The 24,018-nt window shown below is 47.1% G+C and overlaps 1 protein-coding gene across 1 annotated transcript in view; it reads right to left on the reverse strand.

Moving 5' to 3' along the window:
* DNAH9 (dynein axonemal heavy chain 9) overlaps window positions 1-24,018 on the reverse strand; it is a 346,411-nt gene that overhangs the window by 120,048 nt on the left and 202,345 nt on the right. Inside the window, exons 42-44 of the mRNA XM_082272319.1 lie at window positions 23,355-23,516; window positions 12,271-12,467; window positions 3,357-3,519 (exon numbers count right to left, since the gene is read on the reverse strand). Of these exons, the coding sequence (XP_082128445.1) occupies window positions 3,357-3,519; window positions 12,271-12,467; window positions 23,355-23,516 (522 nt within the window). The remainder of the gene's footprint in view (window positions 1-3,356; window positions 3,520-12,270; window positions 12,468-23,354; window positions 23,517-24,018) is intronic.

Consider the following 24,018-nt stretch of genomic DNA (forward strand, 5'->3'; position numbering starts at 1 on the left):
GCCAATCCGGAAACGGGTCTCAGGACCAGGAGGAGAATCAGTGTGGCAATAGCGAATATTCGTTCGCTATTGTCACACAACTGGGTGGGCTCAGGGCGCAGTGCTCTGCGCCCTCCGAGCCACCCTTTTTTTAAGCCTTTTAGAGCCTCTGGCTCTAATCATGTGCTTAAAAAAAAAAAAAACCCATTGAAATCCATGCATCCGGCGCCCTGCATGTAGATTAGGGGGCCGGATGCATGGAGGGGGGGGGGGCAGCGCCCCTGCGTCCCCAATGGACGGGCCGCCACTGCTGGTGACTGTACACCAGGAATAATCATTCTTCAGGCCAGATAAACCATACTGAACACCTGACCATCACACCAATATTGTTGGCTTTGTTAGTCATCCCATTCTAAAACCAGGAGCGTTAATATAGAACCTTCAGGGCCCCAGTGCAATGAAACCATAAAAGGCCCCCCCCCCCCCTAACCTCATGCTAGGGCCCTTGGCGCTGGTCCCGGTGTTCTGCCAAAAACTCCAACTTGCCGAGATCTCCAACGACGAAAATTCCGGTGAGTGTACACCAGGAATAATTGGGGATTTCAACCACTTGGTGTTTTTACACAACACCGGCAGCCTTTACACTCCGGTAGATGCTATAATTAGTGCAGATTGTTAGTCCGCCCGCTAGTTGTCGCCACCTAGGAGGCGGCCATGTTTTTGGTTACTAACGGGCGGACTAACAACCTCCATTAATTATAGCCTTTACACTCCAGTACATGCTTTAATTAATGGAGATTGTTAGTCCGCCCGTTAGTAACCAAAAACATGGCCGCCTCCTGGGCGGCGACAACTAGCGGGCGGACTAACAATCTGCACTAATTATAGCATCTACCGGAGTGTAAAGGCTGCCGGTGTTGTGTGAAAACACCAAGTGGTTGAAATCCCCAATTATTCCTGGTGTACACTCACCGGAATCTACGTCGTTGGAGATCTCGGCAAGTTGGAGTTTTTGGCAGAACACCGGGACCAGTGGCAACGGCCCTAGCGTGAGGTTAGGGGGGGGGGGGGGCTTTTATGGTTTCTTGCACTGGGGCACCGAAGGTTCTATATTAACGCTCCTGGTTTTAGAATGGGATGACCAACAATGCCAACAATATTGGTGTGATGGTCAGGTGTTCAGTATGGTTCATCTGGCCTGAAGAATGATAGCAGACTGTGATGCATGGTAGGTTATCATGGTGACCCCCGTAGGAGAGGATTTCCCATCTGTAGACAAGGAAATAGAATCACCCACACAGCCTCATACAGATCAATGCCTCCCTCTCCACTCCAAATAAGAGGCCTGGAGATGCCGCCCAGCGAGGCTGAGTGGGGAGAAGAAGATGAGAATTACATAGAGACGGATGGGTTTGAAGGTGGTGATAACCCCGCGCAGATGGGGCAGCCATGCGGAATTTGCTCTTCTATTCCGGGACTCGGCGGACTTTAATTATTGTGTACAGAGAGGAGAAGATGAAACGGCTCGTCTTATGGAGTCAGTCATCAGATAGAGGAAAGGTTAAATGTGATGCTACAGAGGAAAAAAAAGATGTCAGTGATTATCTCCCATCAGCCACCAGTCATACCTTTCATTTTATTTGTTTTAGCGTGAGTAAATTCTGAACACCAAACCAGTCACATCAGTCTCTGCACCAGAGGAGCTTACACTCTAATGCCCCTACCCACTGTAACACATTAATATTTATAGCTCTGACATATTCCGTGGTGCTGTACTGAGTAACCCACATCAGTCTCTGCACCAGAGAAGCTTACACTCTAATGCCCCTACCCACTGTCACCCACTGTTACACACTTCTATTATACATTTATATAGCTCTGACATATGCCAAAGCATTGTACAAAGAACTAGTATCATATTGCTTGTAAATCACTCTAGTGTAGGAAATCTCACCATTGTGGGAGGGGCAGAGACACAAACTGCAGGAAATCTCACCATTGTGGGAGGGGCAGAGACATAAACTGGAGGAATTCTCACTATTGTGGGAGGGGCAGAGACATATCTGGAGGGATATCTCACCAAAGAGGGAGGAGCAGAGACATAAATTACTGCAGGAAATATCACCATAATGGGAGGGGCGGAGACACAAACTAGTGCAATTTTCACCATTGTGGGAGGGGCAGAGACACAAACTACTGCAGAGAAATCTCACCATTGTGGGAGGGGCAGAGACACAAACTGCAGGAATTCTCACCATTGTGGGAGGGGCAGAGACACAAACTGCAGGAATTCTCACTACTGTGGGAGGGGCAGAGACACAAAATACTGCAGGGAAATCTCACCATTGTGGGAGGGGCAGAGACACAAACTACTGCAGGGAAATCTCACCATTGTGGGAGGAGCAGAGACACAAATAGATGGGAAATCTCACCATTGAGGGAGGGGCAGAGACACAAACTACTGCATGGAAATCTCACCATTGTGGGAGGGGCAGAGACACAAACTACTGAAGGGAAATCTCACCATTGTGGGAGGGGCAGAGACACAAACTACTGCAGGGATATCTCACCACGGAGAGAGGGGCAGAGACACAAATTACTGCAGGAAATCTCACCATAATGGGAGGGGCAGAGACACAAACTACTGAAGGGAAATCTCACCATTGAGAGAGGGGCAGAGACACAAACTACTGCAGGAAAATCCCACCAATATGGAAGGGGCAGAGACACAAACTACTGCAGGGAAATTTCACCATTGTGGCTGGGGCAGAGATACAAACTGATGGGAAATCTCACCATTGAGGGAGGTGCAGAGACACAAACTACTGCAGGGAAATCTCATTAATAAAATTTGCAAGAAAATGTGGAAGCTGGCGTGATAACCGAGCACTGTCAAAACTAAAAACTCTATTTATCTTTAGGGTGTGCATTTATTAAAAGCTCAATTTGTGAATGTCTCCAAAATTCACACAGATGTCAAAAATAATTGCCATAACCATTGTAATATTTTTACTTGCTTTAAGCATCAGCTCCATCTAGTGGCCACAATGAAGTATTTTTCTATAATATCCCTAACAAGAATATACCGCATTATGGCCACTAGATGGAGCTGACGATCATAGGAAGTAAATGTAATACACAAATTATGGTGATTATTCCCAAGAGCTCTGCAAATGTTTTTTTTTTATAAATAGATCCCGAATCGAATTAGTTGCATTAAAATAATAGCAGCCAGTCAGCTTCCAGTAATCATTTTTGTAGATGATGTAGGATAATAAACACGTAAAGTGATTGGCTGCAGTACTGTTTTGAAACTTTTCTTTTTTTTTTTTTTTCTTTTTGGCACCAGGCGTTGCTCGTGCTCTCACTTCCCTTACCTTGAGATCTGGGATGCCGTAGCCCTTTCTCAGCGTGATCTGAAAGACCTCCAAGGAGCTAATGTAGGCTGCCAACCTCGTCAGGCTCTGCTTGCCACTTCCGCCCACTCCGACCAGCAGCGCATTCCCCCGGGGCGACTCCAAGATACGGTTGATTCGGCAGCTACATAGAAACAGAACAAAGATATTAATAAAACTCCTGGCTGAACACGAGGGAGGATGTTGTGCGGGGTCCCGAGCTGGCAGAGAGCACGAGGCGTGTTTAACATGCAGACAACGGAGTGACAGGCCACTGAAGCTTGCACTTGTCCGGGATACCGACACTTGGCATCGCTGCCTGCCTCCCCGAAGGCCCTTCCCGTAACACTCAACCATTCCAATACAAAGACTGCAGGTTGAGTGACAAACAAATCCCATTAATAATAATAATTGGCTACATTTGTAGAAGAGCCAATATCAGGCATTTTTGTGCCAGTAAGGAACAGAAATGATGGACTGCATGAGCAGCTAAAAAATAATTACTAATAATCACAGCTATTAGAGGTTTTCGTTTTGTCAGTCTGCTGACAGCTAATCTTCCAAGAAATGCCGAGGAGAATGCCATATGATGGCATTTGTTGCTTGGTAAGTTCTCTAATCTGCACATCTGCTGTGCCCATTGTGAGGGGTTCCCAACATCCCTGTGCTGACTTCCCGGGTCTGTACACCTGCTGTGCCCATTATAAGGTGTTCCCACCACCCCTGTGCTGAGTTCCCGGGTCTGTATACCTGCTGTGCCCATTATAAGGTGTTCCAAACATCCCTGTGCTGAGTTCCCGGGTCTGTACACTTGCTGTGCCCATTATGAGGGGTTCCCAACATCCCTGTGCTGAGTTCCCGGGTCTGCACACCTGTTGTGCCCATTGTGAGGGGTTCCCACCACTCCTGTGTGGAGTTCCCGGGTCTGTACACCTGCTGTGCCCATTATAAGGTGTTCCAAACATCCCTGTGCTGAGTTCCCGGGTCTATACACCTGCTGTGCCCATTGTGAGGGGTTCCCACCACTCCTGTGCTGAGTTCCCGAGTCTGCACACCTGTTGTGCCCATTGTGAGGGGTTCCCACCACCCCTGTGCTGAGTTCCCGAGTCTGTACACTTGCTGTGCCCATTATGAGGGGTTCCCAACATCCCTGTGCTGAGTTCCCGGGTCTGCACACCTGTTGTGCCCATTGTGAGGGGTTCCCACCACTCCTGTGTGGAGTTCCCAGGTCTGTACACCTTCTGTGCCCATTATAAGGTGTTCCCAACATCCCTGTGCTGAGTTCCCGGGTCTGTACACCTGTTGTGCCCATTGTGAGGGGTTCCCACCACCCCTGTGCTAAGTTCCCGGGTCTGTACACCTTTTGTGCCCATTATAAGGTGTTCCCACCATCCCTATGCTGAGTTACCAGCACTAAACACCTGTTGTGCCCAGTATGAGGACTTTTTACTATCCCTGTTCTGAGTCTCTGGGTCTGCACATCTGCTGCTCCCATTATTAGGGGCTCCCACTATCCTTGTGCCATGTTCCTGGGTCTGTACACCAGTTGTGCCCATTATGAGGGGTTCCCACCATCCCTGTGCTGAGCTCCCATATCTGTACACCTAGTCTGAATATTTTAAGGGGTTCCCACTATCCCTGTGCTGAGTGCCCAGGTCTCTACATCTGCTGTACCTATTAAGAGGGGTTCCCGCCATCCCTGTGCTGAATTCCCAGGTCTGTACACCTGCTGTGCCTAGTATAAGTTGGTTCCTACTATGCATGCACAGAGTTCACAGGCTATATAACTGCTGTGTCCATGTTGGGGGGGTACCCAGCATTCCTGAGCCAAGGTCTCGGGTCTGTACACCTGCTGTGGCCGTTATGGGGAGTTCTCACCATCCCTGTGCTGAGTTCCTGGGTCTGTACACCTGCTGTGCCCATTCAGAGTGGTACCTACCATCCCCACACTGAGTTCACAGGTCTGCCCCCCTGCTGTGTCCATTATAAGGGGTTTCCACTATCCCAGTGCTGAGTTCCTGACACTAAACACCAGCTATGCCCATTATGAGGGCCTCCTACCATACATGCACTGAGTTTCTGTGTCTGTACATCTGTTCTGCCTGATATGACCGGATTCCCACCATTCCTGATCCAAGGTCTTATATCTGTACACTTGCTGTGCCCATCCCCAAATGGAGTTTCTGGGTCTGTACATCTGCTGTGCCCATTATGAGGGGTTTCCACTATTATTGTGCTGAGTTTCGGGGTCTGTACACCTGCTGTGCCCATTATGTGGAGTTCCCACCATCCCTGTACTGAGTTCCCATATCTGCACCCCTACTCTGAACATTATAAGGGGTTCCCACTATCCCAGTGCTGGGTTCCCGGCACTAAACACCTGCTGTGCCCATTATGAGGGACTCCTACTATCCCTGTGCTGAGTTCCCGGGTCTGTACATCTGCTGTACCCATTATGAGGGGTTCCCACAATCCCTGTGCTGAGCCCCTGGGTCTTTACATTTGCTGTACCCATTATGAGGGGTCCCTACCATCCCTGTACCAAGATCCCAGGTCTGTGCACCTTCTGGTACCATTATAAGGTAATTCCCACCATGTTTGCACTGCGTTCTTGGTCTGTACATCTGCGGTTTCCATTATGAGGGGTTCTCACTATCCCTTTGCTGAGTTTCCGGGTCTGTACACCTACTGTGCCCATTATGAGGGGCTCCCGACATCCCTGTTCAAAGTTACTAGGTCTGTACATTTCCTGTTCAAATTACGAAGGGGTTCCCTTCCAACCATCCCTGTGTCTGTACACATGCTATTCCCATTAGAAGGTGGTTCCCACCATGCATGCACTGAGTTCTTGGTCTCCCACCAACCCTGTGGTAAGTTCATGGGTCTGCAAACCTGTTGTGCCCATTATGAGGGGCTCCCGCCATCCCTGTGCCAAGTTCCCAGGTCTGTACACTTCCTGTTCAAATTATGAGGGGTTCCCACCATCCCTGCATTGGGTCCTGGGTCTGCACACCTGCTGTGCCCCCCATCCCTGCTGGATTTTCTATTTGTTTCAAGTTTGGATTAATTAAAAGTTTTAATTTCCCCAAAATTTTGGCAAAATGCATTTCTGTCTACAAGGTGGCAATTGGCTGGCTGTACAATTTAAGTAAGACATTTCAAAATGTTGTCAGTGCAAACAATTTAGCCTGACTACATCTGCAGAAAACATGTCATATTGTTCTCTGGACACATTGCATATCTGGAACTTAACCACTTAAGCCCCGTAAGATTTTACCCCCTTCCTGACCAGGGCCTATTTTGCGATTCGGCACTGCGTGAGTTTAACGGACAATTGCGCGGTCGTGCGACGCTGTACCTAAACGAATTTGACGTCTTTTTTTTACCACAAACAGAGCTTTCTTTTGGTGGTATTTGATCACCTGTGCAATTTTTTGATCATGCGCTATAAACAAAACAAATGAGCATCAATTTTGCAAAAATAACAATATTGTTCAAATTTTTCTTATATAAAATTCCCCAAAAAAAATGTAAAAATCAAATTTTTTTAACATTTTAGGCCAATTTTTTTTTTTTACCATATGTTTGGGGGGGGGGGTCTGTGACCGCTCGGGAGCGCACCTCCGGCGGCGCGCAATCGCTCCCTAGAGCCTCACAGGCTAGTGACGTAGTCCTACGTCGCTTTGCCTGTGAGGGGCTGACTGCCGACGTAAATAGTCGTGCGACAGTCGGCAAGTGGTTAATGAAATAATACTGAAAATAAAAGGTGTCTGTGGAAGAGTGAAGAAACTTTGGCGGCAAAGTTCTCCCCGAACACAAAGGAGTGGGAGTTGTTCCTCTCCCGATGTACTTTAAGCTTGAGCTCCGTCTTGTTATGTGTAATGAGGCCATCTCTCTCCTCGTACTGCGCCCGGCGAAGCCCCTAACAACTCCTAGAATTGTCTCTATCAGGAGCGATGGCCAATTACACAAGCATGGAACCGCTGGAGACACATTCAGGTGTCTCCTGATCACAACGAGTGTTCCTGTGACTGCTCAGGCCTCCGCTGGGGAAATCAGGGGCCTTCAATCCTCCGGCCAAAACTGATGACTCTGCGTCCCGTGATGTAGAACGAATGGCGCACAACTTATTGCTGTTCCCTTCTTCTCTATTAAACTGGCACTTCTGACAACGCAACTGGATTATATATAAAATAATAAGCTCTATAAAAGCTGAGCGTTGCAGAGTGCCGATACCAGGATATTCAGCGACTCTACTAAAAAGATATTGGTAGGAGGTAAAACCCTTAATAAAAGAGTACAGAGTTACATTTTTAGAGGCTGTTCAATGGCCAAGGAGATGCCGGACGCGGGTGAAGAGGAAGAAAAGATGGAGGTAGCCAGGGATGGAGCAGCAGATGATAACTAGAGATCTATATAGAGGAACCAGGACTTCTTTCCTCCTGTTGGTGATCCCTCTCGGGATATCTAAAGACCTATATAGAGAAATCGGGACTTGCTTACTCCTGCCATGGATCCCTCGAATGAGAACTAAAGATCTATATAGAGCAGGGTTTTTTAACCAGAAACCAGGGTTCCTCCTGAGGTTGCATGGATCCCTTGAAAGACAACTAAAGATCTATACAGAGGAACCAGGACTTCTTTCCTCCTGTTGGTGATCCCTCTAGTGATATCTAAAGACCTATACAGTATAGGGAAATCTGGACTTGCTTACTCCTGCCATGGATCCCTCAAATGATAACTAAAGATCTATATAGAGCAGGGTTTCTTAACCAGAATCCAGGGTTCCTCCTGAGGTTGCATTGCATGGATCCCTTGAATGACAACTAAAGATCTATATAGAGGAACCAGGACTTCTTTCCTCCTGTTGGTGATCCCTCTAGGGATATCTAAAGACCTATATAGGGAAATCAGGACTTACTTACTCCAGCCATGCATCCCTTGAATGATAACCAAAAATCTATATAGAAGAACCAGGACTTCTTTCCTCCTGTTGGTGATCCCTAGTGATAATTAAAGACCTATATAGGGAAATCGGGACTTGCTTACTCCTGCCATGGATCCCTCAAATGATAACTAAAGATCTATATAGAGCAGGGTTTCTTAACCAGAATCCAGGGTTCCTCCTGAGGTTGCATTGCATGGATCCCTTGAATGACAACTAAAGATCTATATAGAGGAACCAAGGCTTCTTTCCTCCTGTTGGTGATCCTTCTAGTGATATCTAAAAACCTATATAGGGAAATCGGGACTTGCTTACTCCTGCCATGGATCCCTCGAATGATAACTAAAGATCTATATAGAGCAGGGTTGCTTAACCAGAAACCAGGGTTCCTCCTGAGGTTGCATGGATCCCTCGAATGATAACTAAAGATCTATATAGAGGAACCAGCAATTTTTTCCTCCTGTTGGTGATCCCTCTAGTGATATCTAAAGACCAATATAGGGAAATCGGGACTTGCTTACTCCTGCCATGGATCCCACGAATGATAACTAAAGATCTATATAGAGCAGGGTTTCTCAACCAGAAACCAAGGTTCCTCCTGAGGTTGCATGGATCCCTTGAATGACAACTAAAGATCTATATAGAAGATCCAGGACTTCTTTCCTCCTGTTGGTGATCCCTCTAGTGATATATAAAGACCTATATAGGGAAATCGGGACTTGCTTACTCCTGCCATGGATCCCTCGAATGATAACTAAAGATCTATATAGAGGAACCAGGACTTCTTTCCTCTTGTTGGTGATCCTTGTAGTGATAATTAAAGACCTATATAGGGAAATGGAGACTTACTTACTCCTGCCATGGATCCCTCGAATGATAACTAAAGATCTATATAGAGCAGGGTTGCTTAACCAGAAACCAGGGTTCCTCCTGAGGTTGCATGGATCCCTTGAATGACAATTAAAGATCTATATAGAGGAACCAGGACTTCTTTCCTCCTGTTGGTGATCCTTCTAGTGATAACTAAAGACCTATTATAGGGAAATTGGGACTTACAACGGCCATGGATCCCTCGAATGATAACTAAAGATCTATATAGAGCAGGGTTTCTCAACCAGAAACCAGGGTTCCTCCTGAGGATGCATGGATCCCTCGAATTATAACTAAAGATCTATATAGAGATACCAGGACTTCTTTCCTCCTGTTGGTGATCCCTCTAGTGATATCTAAAGACCTATATAGGGAAATCGGGACTTACTTACTCCAGCCATGGATCCCTCGAATGATAACCAAAGATCTATATAGAGGCACCAGGACTTCTTTCCTCTTGTTGGTGATCCTTCTAGTGATATCTAAAGACCAATATAGGGAAATCGGGACTTGCTTACTCCTGCCATGGATCCCTCGAATGATAACTAAAGATCTATATAGAGCAGGGTTTCTTAAAGCGGAGTTCCGGGCAGAGAATCGTTTTTTTTTTGAACATACCCCCGGGACAGTCAGGGCTAGCACATTCCACAATGGCTAGCCTCTGATCTGTCCCGGTTCGCACTTACCTTTTAGAAGAAATACTTACTTAGAAGTTTTCTTCCACAGCGTTTCCATCTCGGTTGTGGGCAGCTGAAGCCGGCGCGGTCCTCTTCTCCGTCTTCTTCCGCGTCTTCGTGTCCCAGAATGCGCTGCACCGGCCCCTCTCGTCACTTCCGGTGCGGCGCCGCATTCCTAAACAGCTTCTGGGCATGCCCAGAAGCTGTTTAGCAGGGGAATGCGGCGTCGCCCGGAAATGACGAGCGGGGCCGGTGCGGCGCATTGATTCCTGGGAGCTATGACGTTTAGCTCCCAGGAATCATCGCGAGGCAGGAAGTGACGGGGTGAGCCGCGGCGCTGGAGGAGGAAGCTGTCATAGGTGAGTATTTACGATCGTCAATAAAAAGGTGAGTAAACAAAAAAAAAAAAAATAACTATCCAATTCCTTTTCAGGTGCGGCATACCTAGCGGAGGGGCACAAAAAAAAAAAATCTTTTTTGTGCCCGGAACTCCGCTTTAACCAGAAACCAGGGTTCCTCCTGAGGTTGCATGGATCCCTTGAATGACAACTAAAGATCTATATAGAGGAACCAGGACTTCTTTCCTCCTGTTGGTGATCCCATTAGTGATAACTAAAGACCTATATAGGGAAATCGGGACTTACTTACTCCGGCCATGGATCCCTTGAATGATAACTAAAGATCTATATAGAGCAGGGTTTCTCAACCAGAAACCAGGGTTCCTCCTAAGGTTGCAAGGGGTTCCTTGAGCAATGGGCATATTCTGCCTCTCAGATAAGTTTCCAATGACACCATTGTTCCTTTAAGCTTTCTGTAAGGGATTAATTCTTCCCAATGATGACAAGAGTAAGGAACATTCTTACCACTGGCTGTCACACTAATGTGTCATGAATTGTAAATTTTTTATTTTTAGCAGGGGTTCCCCAAGACCAGAAATTTATTTAAAGGGTTCCTCTGTGTTGACATGGTTTGGGAAGGCTGATATAGAGGAACCAAGACTTCTTTCCTCCTGTTGGTGATCCCTGTAGTAATACCTAAAGACCTACTGTATATAGGGGAATCGGGACTTCCTTACTCTTGCCATGGATCCATCAAATGATAACTAAAGGTCTATATAGAGGAACCAGGACTACTTACCACTTGCTGGTGACCCCTCTAGTGATAACTGAAGCTCTATATAGAGGAACCAAGACCTCTTTCCTCCTGCTGTTGATCCTTCTAGAGAGAACTAAAGATCTAGATATGGGAATCAGGACTTCCTTCCTCCTGCAGTGGATCCCTCGAATGATAACTAAAGATCTATATAGAGGAACCAGGACCTCTTTCCTCCTGCTGGTAATCCTTCTAAAGATAAATAAAAATCTGTATAGGGGAATCAAGATCTCCTTCTTCCTGCTGGTGATCCCACTAGTGATAACTAAAAATCTGTACAAAGGAATGAGGGCCTCCTGATGGTGATTTCTCAAGTGATAGCTAAAGACCTATATAGGGGAATCGGCAGTGGTGTATTTTAGTTTTGTGCTGCCCTAGGCAAGACTAGAATTAGGCAGAGAGCCTACGAGAGACAGAGAGGGGGGGGTGAGAGAAAGGATTAGAGACCGAGAGAGGGAGGATGAGAGAGAGGGGAGATGAGAGAGAGGGGGGATGAGAGAGAGAGAGAGGGGGGATGAGAGAGAGAGAGGGAGGATGAGAGAGAGAGAGAGGGGGGGAGATGAGAGAGAGGGGTGGTGAGAGATAGAGGGGGAATGAAAGAGGGGGGTGAGAGGGAGAGAGAGAGGGGGGATGAGAGAGAGAGAGGGGGGATGAGAGAGAGAGAGAGAGGGAGGATAAGAGAGAGGGGAGATGAGAGAGAGGGGAGGTGAGAGAGAGAGGGGGAATGAGAGAGGGGGGTGAGAGGGAGAGAGAGAGGGGGGATGAGAGAGAGAGAGGGGGGAAATGAGAGAGAGAGAGAGAGAGAGAGAGAGAGAGAGAGAATGAGAGAGAGAGAGGTGATGAGAGAGAGAGAGAGGGGTGGATGAGAGAGAGAGAGAGGGGGGATGAGAGAGAGGGGGGATGAGAGAGAGAGAGAGAGGGGGGATGAGAGAGAGAGAGAGAGAGAGAGAGGGGTGATGAGAGAGAGAGAGGGGGGATGAAAATGGAGGGTGAGAGAGAGAGAGAAAAAGAGAGAGAGAGAGAGAGAAAGGGTAGGTGAGAAAGGCAGCTCTAGCAACTAGTGGCCAATAGAGTCTAAGGCGGAGGGGGGCTTTTTTGACGCCCCCCCTGCAAAGTGCCGCCCTAGGCCTGGGCTTTGTCGGCCTAGGCCAAAAATACAGCACTGGGAATCGGGACTTCCTTCCTCCTGTCATGGATCCCTCGAATGATTAAGGGTGCACAAACCTTTACTGCCCTAGTGTTTTATACTTACATGTGGCACATGGCGTCCTCAAACAGAACCAAGTTCATCACAGCATTGACCTCATTGTGATTGTCCAAGGTCTCCACCAAGATCTTGTTCAACGACTGCCAAGACTGGACTGGCATATATTTGGGCTCGCCAACCCCATTTGCAAAATGGCAGAACATGTTCAGCATTCTTGCTTGTTCCAGTGTTTCATCTATGTCCTGCACAGATATAACAAGGAAAGAGTTACTTCTAGCTAGACCAAGACTCTACACATGGAGGTTGAAAACAAACACTAAACTCACAGATGATCACAGAAGAGCAAACCGTATCTCTCCTGTCTGACCTACGAGGGTCACCATAGCCAGACTAATTCAATCACAACTGAAGAACCACCCGGTTTTTGTACAAACAGCCGGACTGGCTATCATATAAAAGTACCCTCTCCATATTTGTAATATTAATGATTTTCCTCAAAATTCTACAAACAATCTCCCATAATGACAACGTAAAAGAAGTTTGTTTGAAACATTTGCAAATTTCTAAAAAAAAAACAAAACACATGTACATAAGTATTCACAGCCTTTGCCCAGTACTTTGTTGAAGGGATAGTATTGACCAGGTGATGAGTGGTGCCTGGTTTCCTCCAGACATGACGCTTGCCATTCAGGCCAAAGAGTTCAATCTTTGTTTCATCGGAAACATAGAATTTTATTTCTCATGGTCTAATGCCCCGTTTCCACTGAGCTTTCTGGTACGGTTCGGTTCGGTACGGTACGCTATTTATGCCGTTTCCATTATGAACGGTACCCTAATTCCGACCCGTACCGTACCACTTTTTGGTACCCTTTCGTTGGGGTACCAAGCACATTAGTACCGTACCAACAGGGGGGAGCTACACTCTGCAGAACTTTGATTGGTTGACAGAGAATCGTCTATCACAGCTTTCCTGCTACACCACGCCTATCATGAAAGGGTACTATTGGCAGTTGAAATGCAATGTGTACCGTACTGAACCGTACCGTACTGAACCAAACTACTCAGTGGAAACGAGGCATAAGAGTCCTTCAGGTGCCTTTTGGCAAACTCCAGATGGGCTGTCATGTGCCTTTTACAGAGGAGTGTCTTCCGTCTGGCCACTCTACCATACAGGCCTGATTGGTGGAGTGCTGCAGAGATGGTTCTTCTTCTGGAAGGTTCTCCTCTCTCCCCAGAGAAACTCTGGAGCTCTGTCAGAGTGACCATCGGGTTCTTGGTCACCTCCCAGACTAAGACTCTTCTCCCCCGATCGCTCAGTTTGGAAAGGCGGCCCGTACTCGGAAGAGTCCTGGTGGTTCTAAACTTCTTCCATTTACGGATGATGGAGGCCACTGTGCTCATCGGGACCTTCAATGCTGAAGACATTTTTCTGTACCCTTCCCCAGATCTGTGCCTCCATACAATCCTGTCGCAGACTATTCCTTGGACTTCATGGCTTGGTTTGTGCTCTCTGACAGGGCCGGCGTTAGGGGGGGGGCAAACTGGGAAACTGCCCAGGGCCCCGAATGTCCAGGGGCCCCGGGCCCCGTGCAGGGCCTGACTGGCCTACCGGGACCGCTTTAAGGGCCGGCGCAGCCGCAGCGCCGCTTTAAGCATTGGGGCGGTGACGGTCCGTCCATCTTATAGTTATTCGCGTCAGCCGCTGTGAGCGGCATGACGTCACAACGCCGACGGTCATGGGCGGGCTCAGCGGCTGGCTCGGCGGGTAAACTGAGTGACTGTGGCTGGAGCTGGAGGGGTGGAGGCTGAGCCTGCGAATGACTATGTCACGGGCGCGCCGACGCCGATGATGATCCCTCCCACTGAGTGTGCACGCGGCCGGCACTGTGTCCCGACTCCCGACACAACACACTACACAGACTGAGAGTCACACGCCGCGCCAGCCAGCCAGTCAGCATGTGATGGCACTCAGTGAGGTGAGCCTGAGGTCAGTCAGACAGTCAGTGCACTGCAGAGAGCAATAAAGATTGTGCTGCTAGTTGCTCCTGTAACATGTCCATACAGCCCCTGACCTCTCCTGTAACATGTCCCCTGACCTCTCCTGTAACATGTCCCCTGACCTCTCCTGTAACATGTCCCCTGACCTCTCCTGTACATGTCCCCTGACCTCTCCTGTAACATGTCCCCTGACCTGTCCTGTACATGTCCCCTGACCTCTCCTGTAACATGTCCCCTGACCTCTCCTGTACATGTCCCCTGACCTCTCCTGTACATGTCCCCTGACCTCTCCTGTACATGTCCCCTGACCTCTCCTGTAACATGTCCCCTGACCTCTCCTGTACATGTCCCCTGACCTCTCCTGTACATGTCCCCTGACCTCTCCTGTAACATGTCCCCTGACCTCTCCTGTAACATGTCCCCTGACCTCTCCTGTAACATGTCCCCTGACCTCTCCTGTACATGTCCCCTGACCTCTCCTGTACATGTCCCCTGACCTCTCCTGTACATGTCCCCTGACCTCTCCTGTACATGTCCCCTGACCTCTCCTGTAACATGTCCCCTGACCTCTCCTGTACATGTCCCCTGACCTCTCCTGTAACATGTCCCCTGACCTCTCCTGTACATGTCCCCTGACCTCTCCTGTAACATGTCCCCTGACCTCTCCTGTACATGTCCCCTGACCTCTCCTGTACATGTCCCCTGACCTCTCCTGTAACATGTCCCCTGACCTCTCCTGTACATGTCCCCTGACCTCTCCTGTAACATGTCCCCTGACCTCTCCTGTACATGTCCCCTGACCTCTCCTGTACATGTCCATACATCCCCTGACATCTCCTGTACCATGTCCGCACAGCCCCTGACCTCTCCTGTAACATGTCCATACAGCCCCTGACCTCTCCTGTACATGTCCATACAGCCCCTGACCTCTCCTGTACATGTCCACACAGCCCCTGACCTCTCCTGTATAATGTCCGCACAGCCTCTGACCTCTCCTGTAACATGTCCATACAGCCCCTGACCTCTCCTGTACATGTCCATACAGCCCCTGACCTCTCCTGTACATGTCAACACAGCCCCTGACCTCTCCTGTACATGTCCATACATCCCCTGACATCTCCTGTACCATGTCCGCACAGCCTCTGACCTCTCCTGTAACATGTCCATACAGCCCCTGACCTCTCATGTACATGTCCATACAGCCCCTGACCTCTCATGTACATGTCCATACAGCCCCTGACCTCTCTTGTACATGTCCGCACAGCCCCTGACCTCTCCTGTACCATGTCCGCTGACCTCTCTTGTACCATGTCCATACAGCCCCTGACCTCTCCTGTACATGTCCATACAGCCCCGGACCTCTCCTGTACATGTCCATACAGCCCCTGACCTCTCCTGTACATGTCCATACAGCCCCTGACCTCTCCTGTACATGTCCACACAGCCCCTGACCTCTCCTGTACCATGTCCATACATCCCCTGACCTCTCTTGTACATGTCCACACAGCCCCTGACCTCTCCTGTACATGTCCACACAGCCCCTGACCTAAATGCGCCTATATTTTTGGTAGAATATAAAAAAATTTGGGGCCCCACTTTTAGGTTTGCCCAGGGCCACACTTTGTCTAAAACCGGCCCTGCTCTCTGATGCACTGTTAACTGTGGGACCTTATATAGACAGGTGTGTGCCTTTCCAAATCAGGTCTAATCAACTGAATTTACCCTCAAGTGGACTCCAATCAAGTTGTAGAAACGGTTCAAGGATGGTCAGTGGGAACAGGATGCATCTGAGCTCAATTTTGAGTGTCATGGCAAAGGCTGTGAATACTTATGTGCACGCGATTTTTTTTGTTTTTTATTTTTAATAAATTTGCAAATGTTTCAAACAAACTTCCTTCACGTTGTCATTATGGGGGATTGTTTGTAGAATTTTGTGGAAAATAAAGAATTGAATCCATTTTGGAATAAGACTGTAAGAGAACAAAATGTGGAAAAATGAATCGCTGTGAATACTTTTCGGATGCACTGTATGCTGGGAACTCAGTGTGCTCTCCTCCAATAATCAGACTTGTCCTGACACGCCCCCGCGGCACAGCCATTCACTGGAAAGCTCAGTATACTGCTGCTTCTCCACCCCCCCCAGCTCTTCTGCAGCTGAGAACAGAGGGAATATGATCACTTATTAAAAAGGGGAAAAAAACTGTATTTATAATGTTTTTTATGTATACAAAAATGTTTTGCCTTTCATTTTTATTTTAGAGTCGGTTCACACTGAGGCGACACGACTCCTTACTACTTTGGGGGCGACTTGTGCATTACCATGCACCACGACTTCGGAGCGACTTGCAGGGACTTCACATAATGGAAGTCTATGCAAGTCGCTCTGAGGTCGCCCCGAAGTAGTACAGGACCCTTTTTCTAAGTCGGAGCGACTTTTGTCACTCCTATTAGAACGGGTCCTGTAGCGGTTAATGGACCGCGAGGGAGCGCGACTTGTCAGGCTGACAAGTCGCCTGACAAGTCGCGCTAGTGTGAACCGGCTCTTAAACTGAATGGGTTGTTTTACAAGGTGATCATTTACAATCATTTTAAGTCCACTAACTACTGTTACAATAGCAAAGCCCTGATGAAGAGGGGTTGTTTGGCCATCAAAACGTGTCGGAGTCATTTGTTTTTTTTTAGCCATTTGTGGAATTATTACACTAAATTTCTAGACTTTCAACACGTGTTTGGTACTCCTTCTGGCTCAGCTTTATACAGACGTCTGAGGCTGGGTGACTCCCATCTCCAGAAGGGGACCCCCTGTTTTTGTGGAGAGCTGCTGAACCAAGGCTATCCAGCTCAACGCCTTTAAAAACGTCTGTGATGACGAAACGCGTCAGCCACGTTTGACGCACGCAATCGCTCCACCGCCATCTTGGAAATTCCACGCTGTATACAATACATTCACATGTGAGTACCTGTCTATTTTTGCCCTGGAATAAAGCTATCTGGACGTATTACACTATTTGGATTCCCCTGTATTTTTGTACGAGGTCCATTTCATCTTGGTACTCATGTTGGAACAAGGGAAAGCCCTTTAACTTATTTATTTATCCTTGGATTCTGGTCTTTGGAAAAGTCTAAGGAGGCAGATGATCGGTACCTTTTCACCTGGTATCCACTACCCATGCCTGTTTGACCTTTCATTGATTTGGAGGTCTCCGCGTCTGGTAAGAGTACCCTGGCTGTATTTACACAGTGGTGAAGACTACATTTAACGGGAGCAGCTTCCTATCATCACTCCTTTCTTTTCATCTTATAGACTATTTCCCATTAAGACCGAATTATGTTTGCACTATAATCATGCTTATACTGTTGTAAAGGACATTGTTTCGTGTTTATGTGCATTTACCCACAGCCATTGGGTTATTGTCATTTAGTGCCGGTTCACAATAGTACGACTTGCCAGGCGACTTGTCAGCCTGTCAAGACGCTGACCGTCGTGGTCCATTGTGTAGTACGGGAACGGTTCTAATAGGAGCGACATAAGTCGCTCCGACTTAGAAAAAGTGTCCTGTACTACTTCGGGGCGACCTGGAGCGACTTGCATAGACATTCATTATATGAAGTCCGTGCAAGTTGCGCCGAAGTCGCGGTGCACACGACTTCACAGGTCGCCCCCGAAGTCGTGCCGCTGCAGTGTGAACCGGCACTTAGGCGCTGCACTTTTTTATTTTTTATCCAGCTCAAACAACGATCTCTCACTTACCAGCAAAAGATTTGTATCCAGTGCCTCACTTCCACCTCCCCTTGTATATATCAAAAAAATGACATATCAGCTGTAACTCACAGATATGGGATACTGGGCTTAGCTGTGTCAGAGTTTCATTGAAGGGGGTCACCGTGATAATTATCATGTCTCTTGGACATGTTCTGTAAATTGCCATGTTGGGACTCCATTGACTCCCCCAAGTCTGATGTTTACTGGTCTCCATTGAGGCTTCTCGTTGACCTGGTGGCTCCGAGATCTCTCACCGTTCCACTGTGCTTCCAGGAAAAGCCCATCCCCCAATGTCCCCAGCCCATTGTACCACTATGTACAGAAGGCACTATGATAAATGGCTGTCTCTATATTGCCTGTACAGAGGATTCAACATCCATTGGGACCTGGAACACTGTCATCCAACTATTACCCTCCAAATGCCACGACGGTGTTATTTTTAATGACCAGAGCAACTTCCATAATATAAGAAACAAAGCAGTTGACATATAAATATATTTGATATTCTGAATCGGATTTGCCAATTTCAAAGTTGATTGATTTATCTGCCATGAAATCGGTTTAATTTTTATATAAGACATGGAACCATAAATAACGTTTGTTTGCTTGGATTTTTTTTTTTTTTCCTTTAGTGATTTAATTTTTAGTTGTCTTTTTTTTTTTAATTTTGCTTTTCCCTTTACAATAAAGGATACAGTTTTATAAAGCTAAAACAAATGTTTTAAAGTTTATTTTCTTTGTTTGCAACAGGGATTAATATGAGGACGGGATCAGTAGTTCGATATCAGTTTTTGCAGATGACACAAAATTGGCCAGGGCAATAACTGCACAGCATGAAGCAGATATCCTACAGAATGACCTGGACAAAATAACGGAGTGGGCAACAACATGGCAAATGAGGTTTAATGTGGAGAAGTGTAAGGTTTTGCACTTGGGGACTAGAAACATAAAAGCACAATACACGTTAGGAGGGGAACCCTTGGGGGAATCCAAAATGGAGAAAGATCTGGGAGTCTTGGTTGATGATAGACTAGGCAACAGCATGCAATGTCAAGCGGCAGCTGCCAAAGCCGGCAGAATATTAGCATGCATAAAGAAAGGGATGTATTCCAGAGATAAGACTATAATCCTTCCACTTTATAAAACTCTGGTCTGACCGCATCTGGAGTATTCTGTCCAGTTCTGGTCGCCAGTCCTCAGAAGGGATGTGTTGGAGCTGGAGAAAGTCCAGAGAAGGGCAACTAAACTGATTAGGGGATTGGAGGACCTTAATTATGAAGAGCATCTGCAATCGCTTGATTTATTCTCCCTGGAGAAGAGACGCCTGAGGGGGGACATGATAGCAATTTTTAAATATCTCAATGGGGATCTCAGCTTAGAAAAAAAGCTATTCAGTCTAAGGGATTGCATGAGGACTCGAGGGCATACAATGCGATTAGAGGAGAAGCGTTTTAACCTCAGGCAACGTGGGGTGTTCTTTACTGTTAGGGTTACAAGATTGTGGAATTCTCTACCACAAGAGGTGGTTTCTGCGGGAAGTATGGGGGCTTTCAAAAGACTCTTAGACGTACATCTCAAGGATCAGAACATTCAGGGGTATGTGAGATGACTACAGCCACACACACCTACACAGGTTGAACTGGATGGACTATTGTCTTTATTCAAGCTCACCTACTATGTAACTATGTAATATCATCCTTCTTCACTTCCTGTTTGTCTATGGGACAGGAAGTGAAGGGAAATCTCCGCAATGGGACACAGATTATAACCCTCCCTCACTCTATCCAAGATGAAAAAAAAATTAATTAATTAACTATACCTTAAAGCAAAATTCCACCCAAAAGTTGAACTTCCCGCTTATTTGCTTCCTCTACCCCCTCCAGTGCCACATTTGGCACCTTTCAGGGGGGGAGGGGGGAACGGGTACCTGTTTTTGACAAGTACACTTTTAGGAGACAGTGCCGCGGCGCCATCCATCGGAAGTTCCGTCCTGCTTCACCTTCTCCTCTCCCTTGCCACCGAGCCTATGAGAATGCCCAGCATGCTTTGCGCATGCGCAATAGGAAGCCGGCTGTAAAGCCAAAAGGCTTCATTGCTGGTTTCCCTTAGGAAGAATGGCGGCGGCGGCACCCCACAGCCGATGCGAAAATCGACTGGGGTGCTTACATCGTGGGCATCCTGGACAGGTAAGTGTCTATATATTAAAAATCAGCAGCTACGGTATCTTAGAAAAGGAGAGAAAGAGAACAGAACAGGTGACCCCCCATATTAATCCATTTGTTGACACTTGCCTGACCTTGCTTTGTGCACTGGTGTGAAGTCATGTTGGAACTGGAAGAGGCCGTCCCCAAACTGTTCCCACAAAGTTGGGAGCATGAAATTGTCCAAAATGTCTTGGTATGCTGACGCCTTAAGAGTCCCCTTCACTGGAACTAAAGGGCCAAGCCCAACCCCTGATAAAACAACCCCACACCATAATCCCCCCCTCCACCCAATGATTTTGACCAGTGCACAAAGCAAGGTCCATAAAGACATGGTTGAGCGAGTTTGGGATGGAGGAACTTGACTGGCCTGCACACCCAACCCGATAGAACACCTTTGGGATGAATTAGAGCGGAGACTGCGAGCCAGGCCTTCTCGTCCAACGTCAGTGTCTGACCTCATAAATGCGCTTCTGGTCAAACATTCCCATAGACACACTCCTAAACCTTGTGGACAGCCTTCCCAGAAGAGTTGAAGCTGTTATAGCTGCAAAGGGTGGGCCAACTCAATATTGAACCTTACGGACTAAGACTTGGATGCCATTAAAGTTCATGTGCGTGTAAAGGCAGGCGTCCCAATACTTTTGACAACATTTTTTTATATACTAAACCACTGCCTGACTGCGGACATTACAGGGGACACATATTTTCCAGGGGACAGACACTAGGGACCTTCCCCAGGAAATGGGGAAGTATGTTAACCATATCCTACAGTACTATTGCTTTATATTTGTGCTGATATATAACCATATGCTATTAGAACAGGGATCTTCAAACTACGGCCCTGCAGCTGTTGTGGAACTACATATCCCACGAGGCAATAAAAAACTCTGATATTCACAGACATGACTAGGCATGATGGGAATTGTAGTTCCTGAACAACTGGAGGGCCATAGTTTGGAGACCCCCTGTATTAGAATGACCCTATTTGAGGCTTTGTTCTCCAGCATATACTGTGGCGAAGTCATTCTACTATTCTTGAATACCTCTAGGACACCTTTACTGGAATATAACCATTTACATTTGATATCGTACCATATGGTAATCAGGGCACAGCATGTGCTTTAAATCCCTATTGGTCACCCATGTTTCCTAGTTCTGATTACAACCTTTGATGAAAGCCATATACTTTTCTTTATACTCCCCCCTATGAGGCATTCATCAAAGGAAAAGGCTTTAGATGTGATACATTATTGGATTACTAGGGACATTCTTTGTTCATTGATCAATGCAAGGACTCAGTTCATGTAATTCTCTCATATAATTCACGATCTGGAAAATTTCCCTTTGAGACATATACATGAAGTCTTCAGAACACGCTTACTCAAAGACAACTTTTCTGTATGAGACACCTGTGCCAATTAACGGGATCACGTGACAATTTTTTTCATCTGTTGTATGATAGCGGTGTGCTGCCCGTCTGTGCCAACAGCCCCCCACCCCCCTTCGCTGCTCCTTCCTGCAGTGCTGCTCTTCGCTGTCCATCTCGCCCCTCTACAGGATTTACCCTAATGTGGCCAATTTACAACAATTTTTAGTTTGGAAAACTGGCACATGTGCTTGTATATTTTGGCATTGGACAGTATAGTTGCATAGTCAGGTAGAAGAAAGACATAAGTCCATCTAGTTCAACTGATAGAAATATAATAAATAAAAATAAAAACTCCATATACAGATTCCTACACATACAGTTCATCCAGAGGAAGGCAAAAAAAAAAAAAATCTACGATGTACGAGCCAAATTTCTCCAGCGAGTGAAATTCCTTCCGGATACACCAGAATGCAATCACATAATCCCCTATTTCTCCCACTGACACCAATGATGGGGCACTGTTCCTCCCACTGATACCAATGATGGGGCACTTTTCCTCCCACTGACACCAATGATGGGGCATGATTCCTCTCAATGACACCAATGATGGGGCACTATTCCTCCCACTGACACCAATGATGGGGCACTATTCCTCCCACTGACACCAATGATGGGACACTATTCCTCCCACTGGCACCAATGATGGGACACTATTCCTCCCACTGACACCAATGATGGGGCACTATTCCTCCCACTGACACCAATGATGGGACACTATTCCTCCCACTGGCACCAATGATGGGGCACTATTCCTCCCACTGACACCAATGATGGGGCACTATTCCTCCCACTGACACCAATGATGGGGCACTATTCCTCCCACTGACACCAATGATGAGACACTATTCCTCCCACTGGCACCAATGATGGGGCACTATTCCTCCCACTGACACCAATGATGGGACACTATTCCTCCCACTGACACCAATAATGGGGCACTATTCCTCCTACTGACACCAATGATGGGGCACGATTCCTCCCACTGACACCAATGATAGGGCACTATTCCTCCCACTGATACCAATTATGGGGCACTATTCCTCCTACTGACACCAATGATGGGGCACTATTCCTCCCACTGACACCAATGATGGGGCACTATTCCTCCCACTGACACCAATGATAGGGCACTATTCCTCCCACTGACACCAATTACGGGGCACTATTCCTCCCACTGACACCAATTACGGGGCACTATTCCTCCCACTGACACCAATTATAGAGCACTATTCCTCCCACTGACATCAATGATGGGGCACTATTCCTCCCACTGACACCAATGATGGGGCACTATTCCTCCCACTGACACCAATGATGGGGCACTATTCCTCCCACTGACACCAAATATAGGGCACGATTCCTCCCACTGATACCAATGATGAGGCACTAATCCCCTCACTGACACCAATGATGGGGCGCTATTCCTCCCACTGATACCGATGATGGAACGCTATTTCTTCCACTGACACCAATTACAGGGCACAATCTTTTATTTTATATAGTTCTATATCAGGCAATTTAGAGGACAAAATCTGATTCACTCCTTTTACCACTCCATCCACAGCCCAAAAAAAAAAAAAAAAATGTTCAGCTTTAGATACACTTAATGAACCCCCTGGAGGATCTTGTAACATCCTCTTATCCCTGTTACTATAGTGATACATAGTGTCGAGTCCTCAAATGACCTGCTAAGAGTTCCATGAAGAGTTACATCAGGGATTCTCACAAAACTTACATCGTAAAATTTTTTCACCATGTCCACCTGGATCTTATCGAACATCTCCATGTCCTTCTCTTCCACCATCTTGTCGCGGTAGACGCGATTGGATTCGTGAAGGTAGAGCTTCACCAAGTCTTGAGGAGTCTTCAAGCAGTCCGGTGTGGAGAAGAGGATGCCCTGAATTGGAGAAAATCATATTAAAGTCGCAGTTGAAACAAGAACACAATTCCCAGCTGTTGCCTCGCAGGAAGACAGCCAAGCAGAAGGAACGGATCCCGGGTAACGACTTGATTGCGTCCTGACAAAACATGACATTTAAGCTTTGCGTGTTTTATCTCTGAACTCAACCCCCCTGCCCCCCGCCCCCCCCCCCCCCCCTCAATAGACGGGGGCAAAAGCAGGTCAATGACAAAAGATGTCTGGCCAAGGACGCCGAGCAGTGGGACGCGACGTTTCATGTTTGTGCGTGGCGTCTGTCATAATGTGTCTGGCAGTTGCACTTGTTTTTTTATAAAGTTGCTCGAGGAGATTTCTCACCATATTTCATCCAAAGTGGAAAACATTTATTTGTGCCGACATTTCCTATTTACACCCACCGGCCACTTTATTAGGTACGCCTGTTCAATTGCTTGCTAACAAAAATTGCTAATCAGCCAATCACATAGCAGCAACTCAATGC

Source organism: Pelophylax lessonae (assembly GCF_965119305.1).
Source record: "Pelophylax lessonae genome assembly, chromosome: 11".
Classification (NCBI taxonomy): Eukaryota; Metazoa; Chordata; class Amphibia; order Anura; family Ranidae; genus Pelophylax; species Pelophylax lessonae.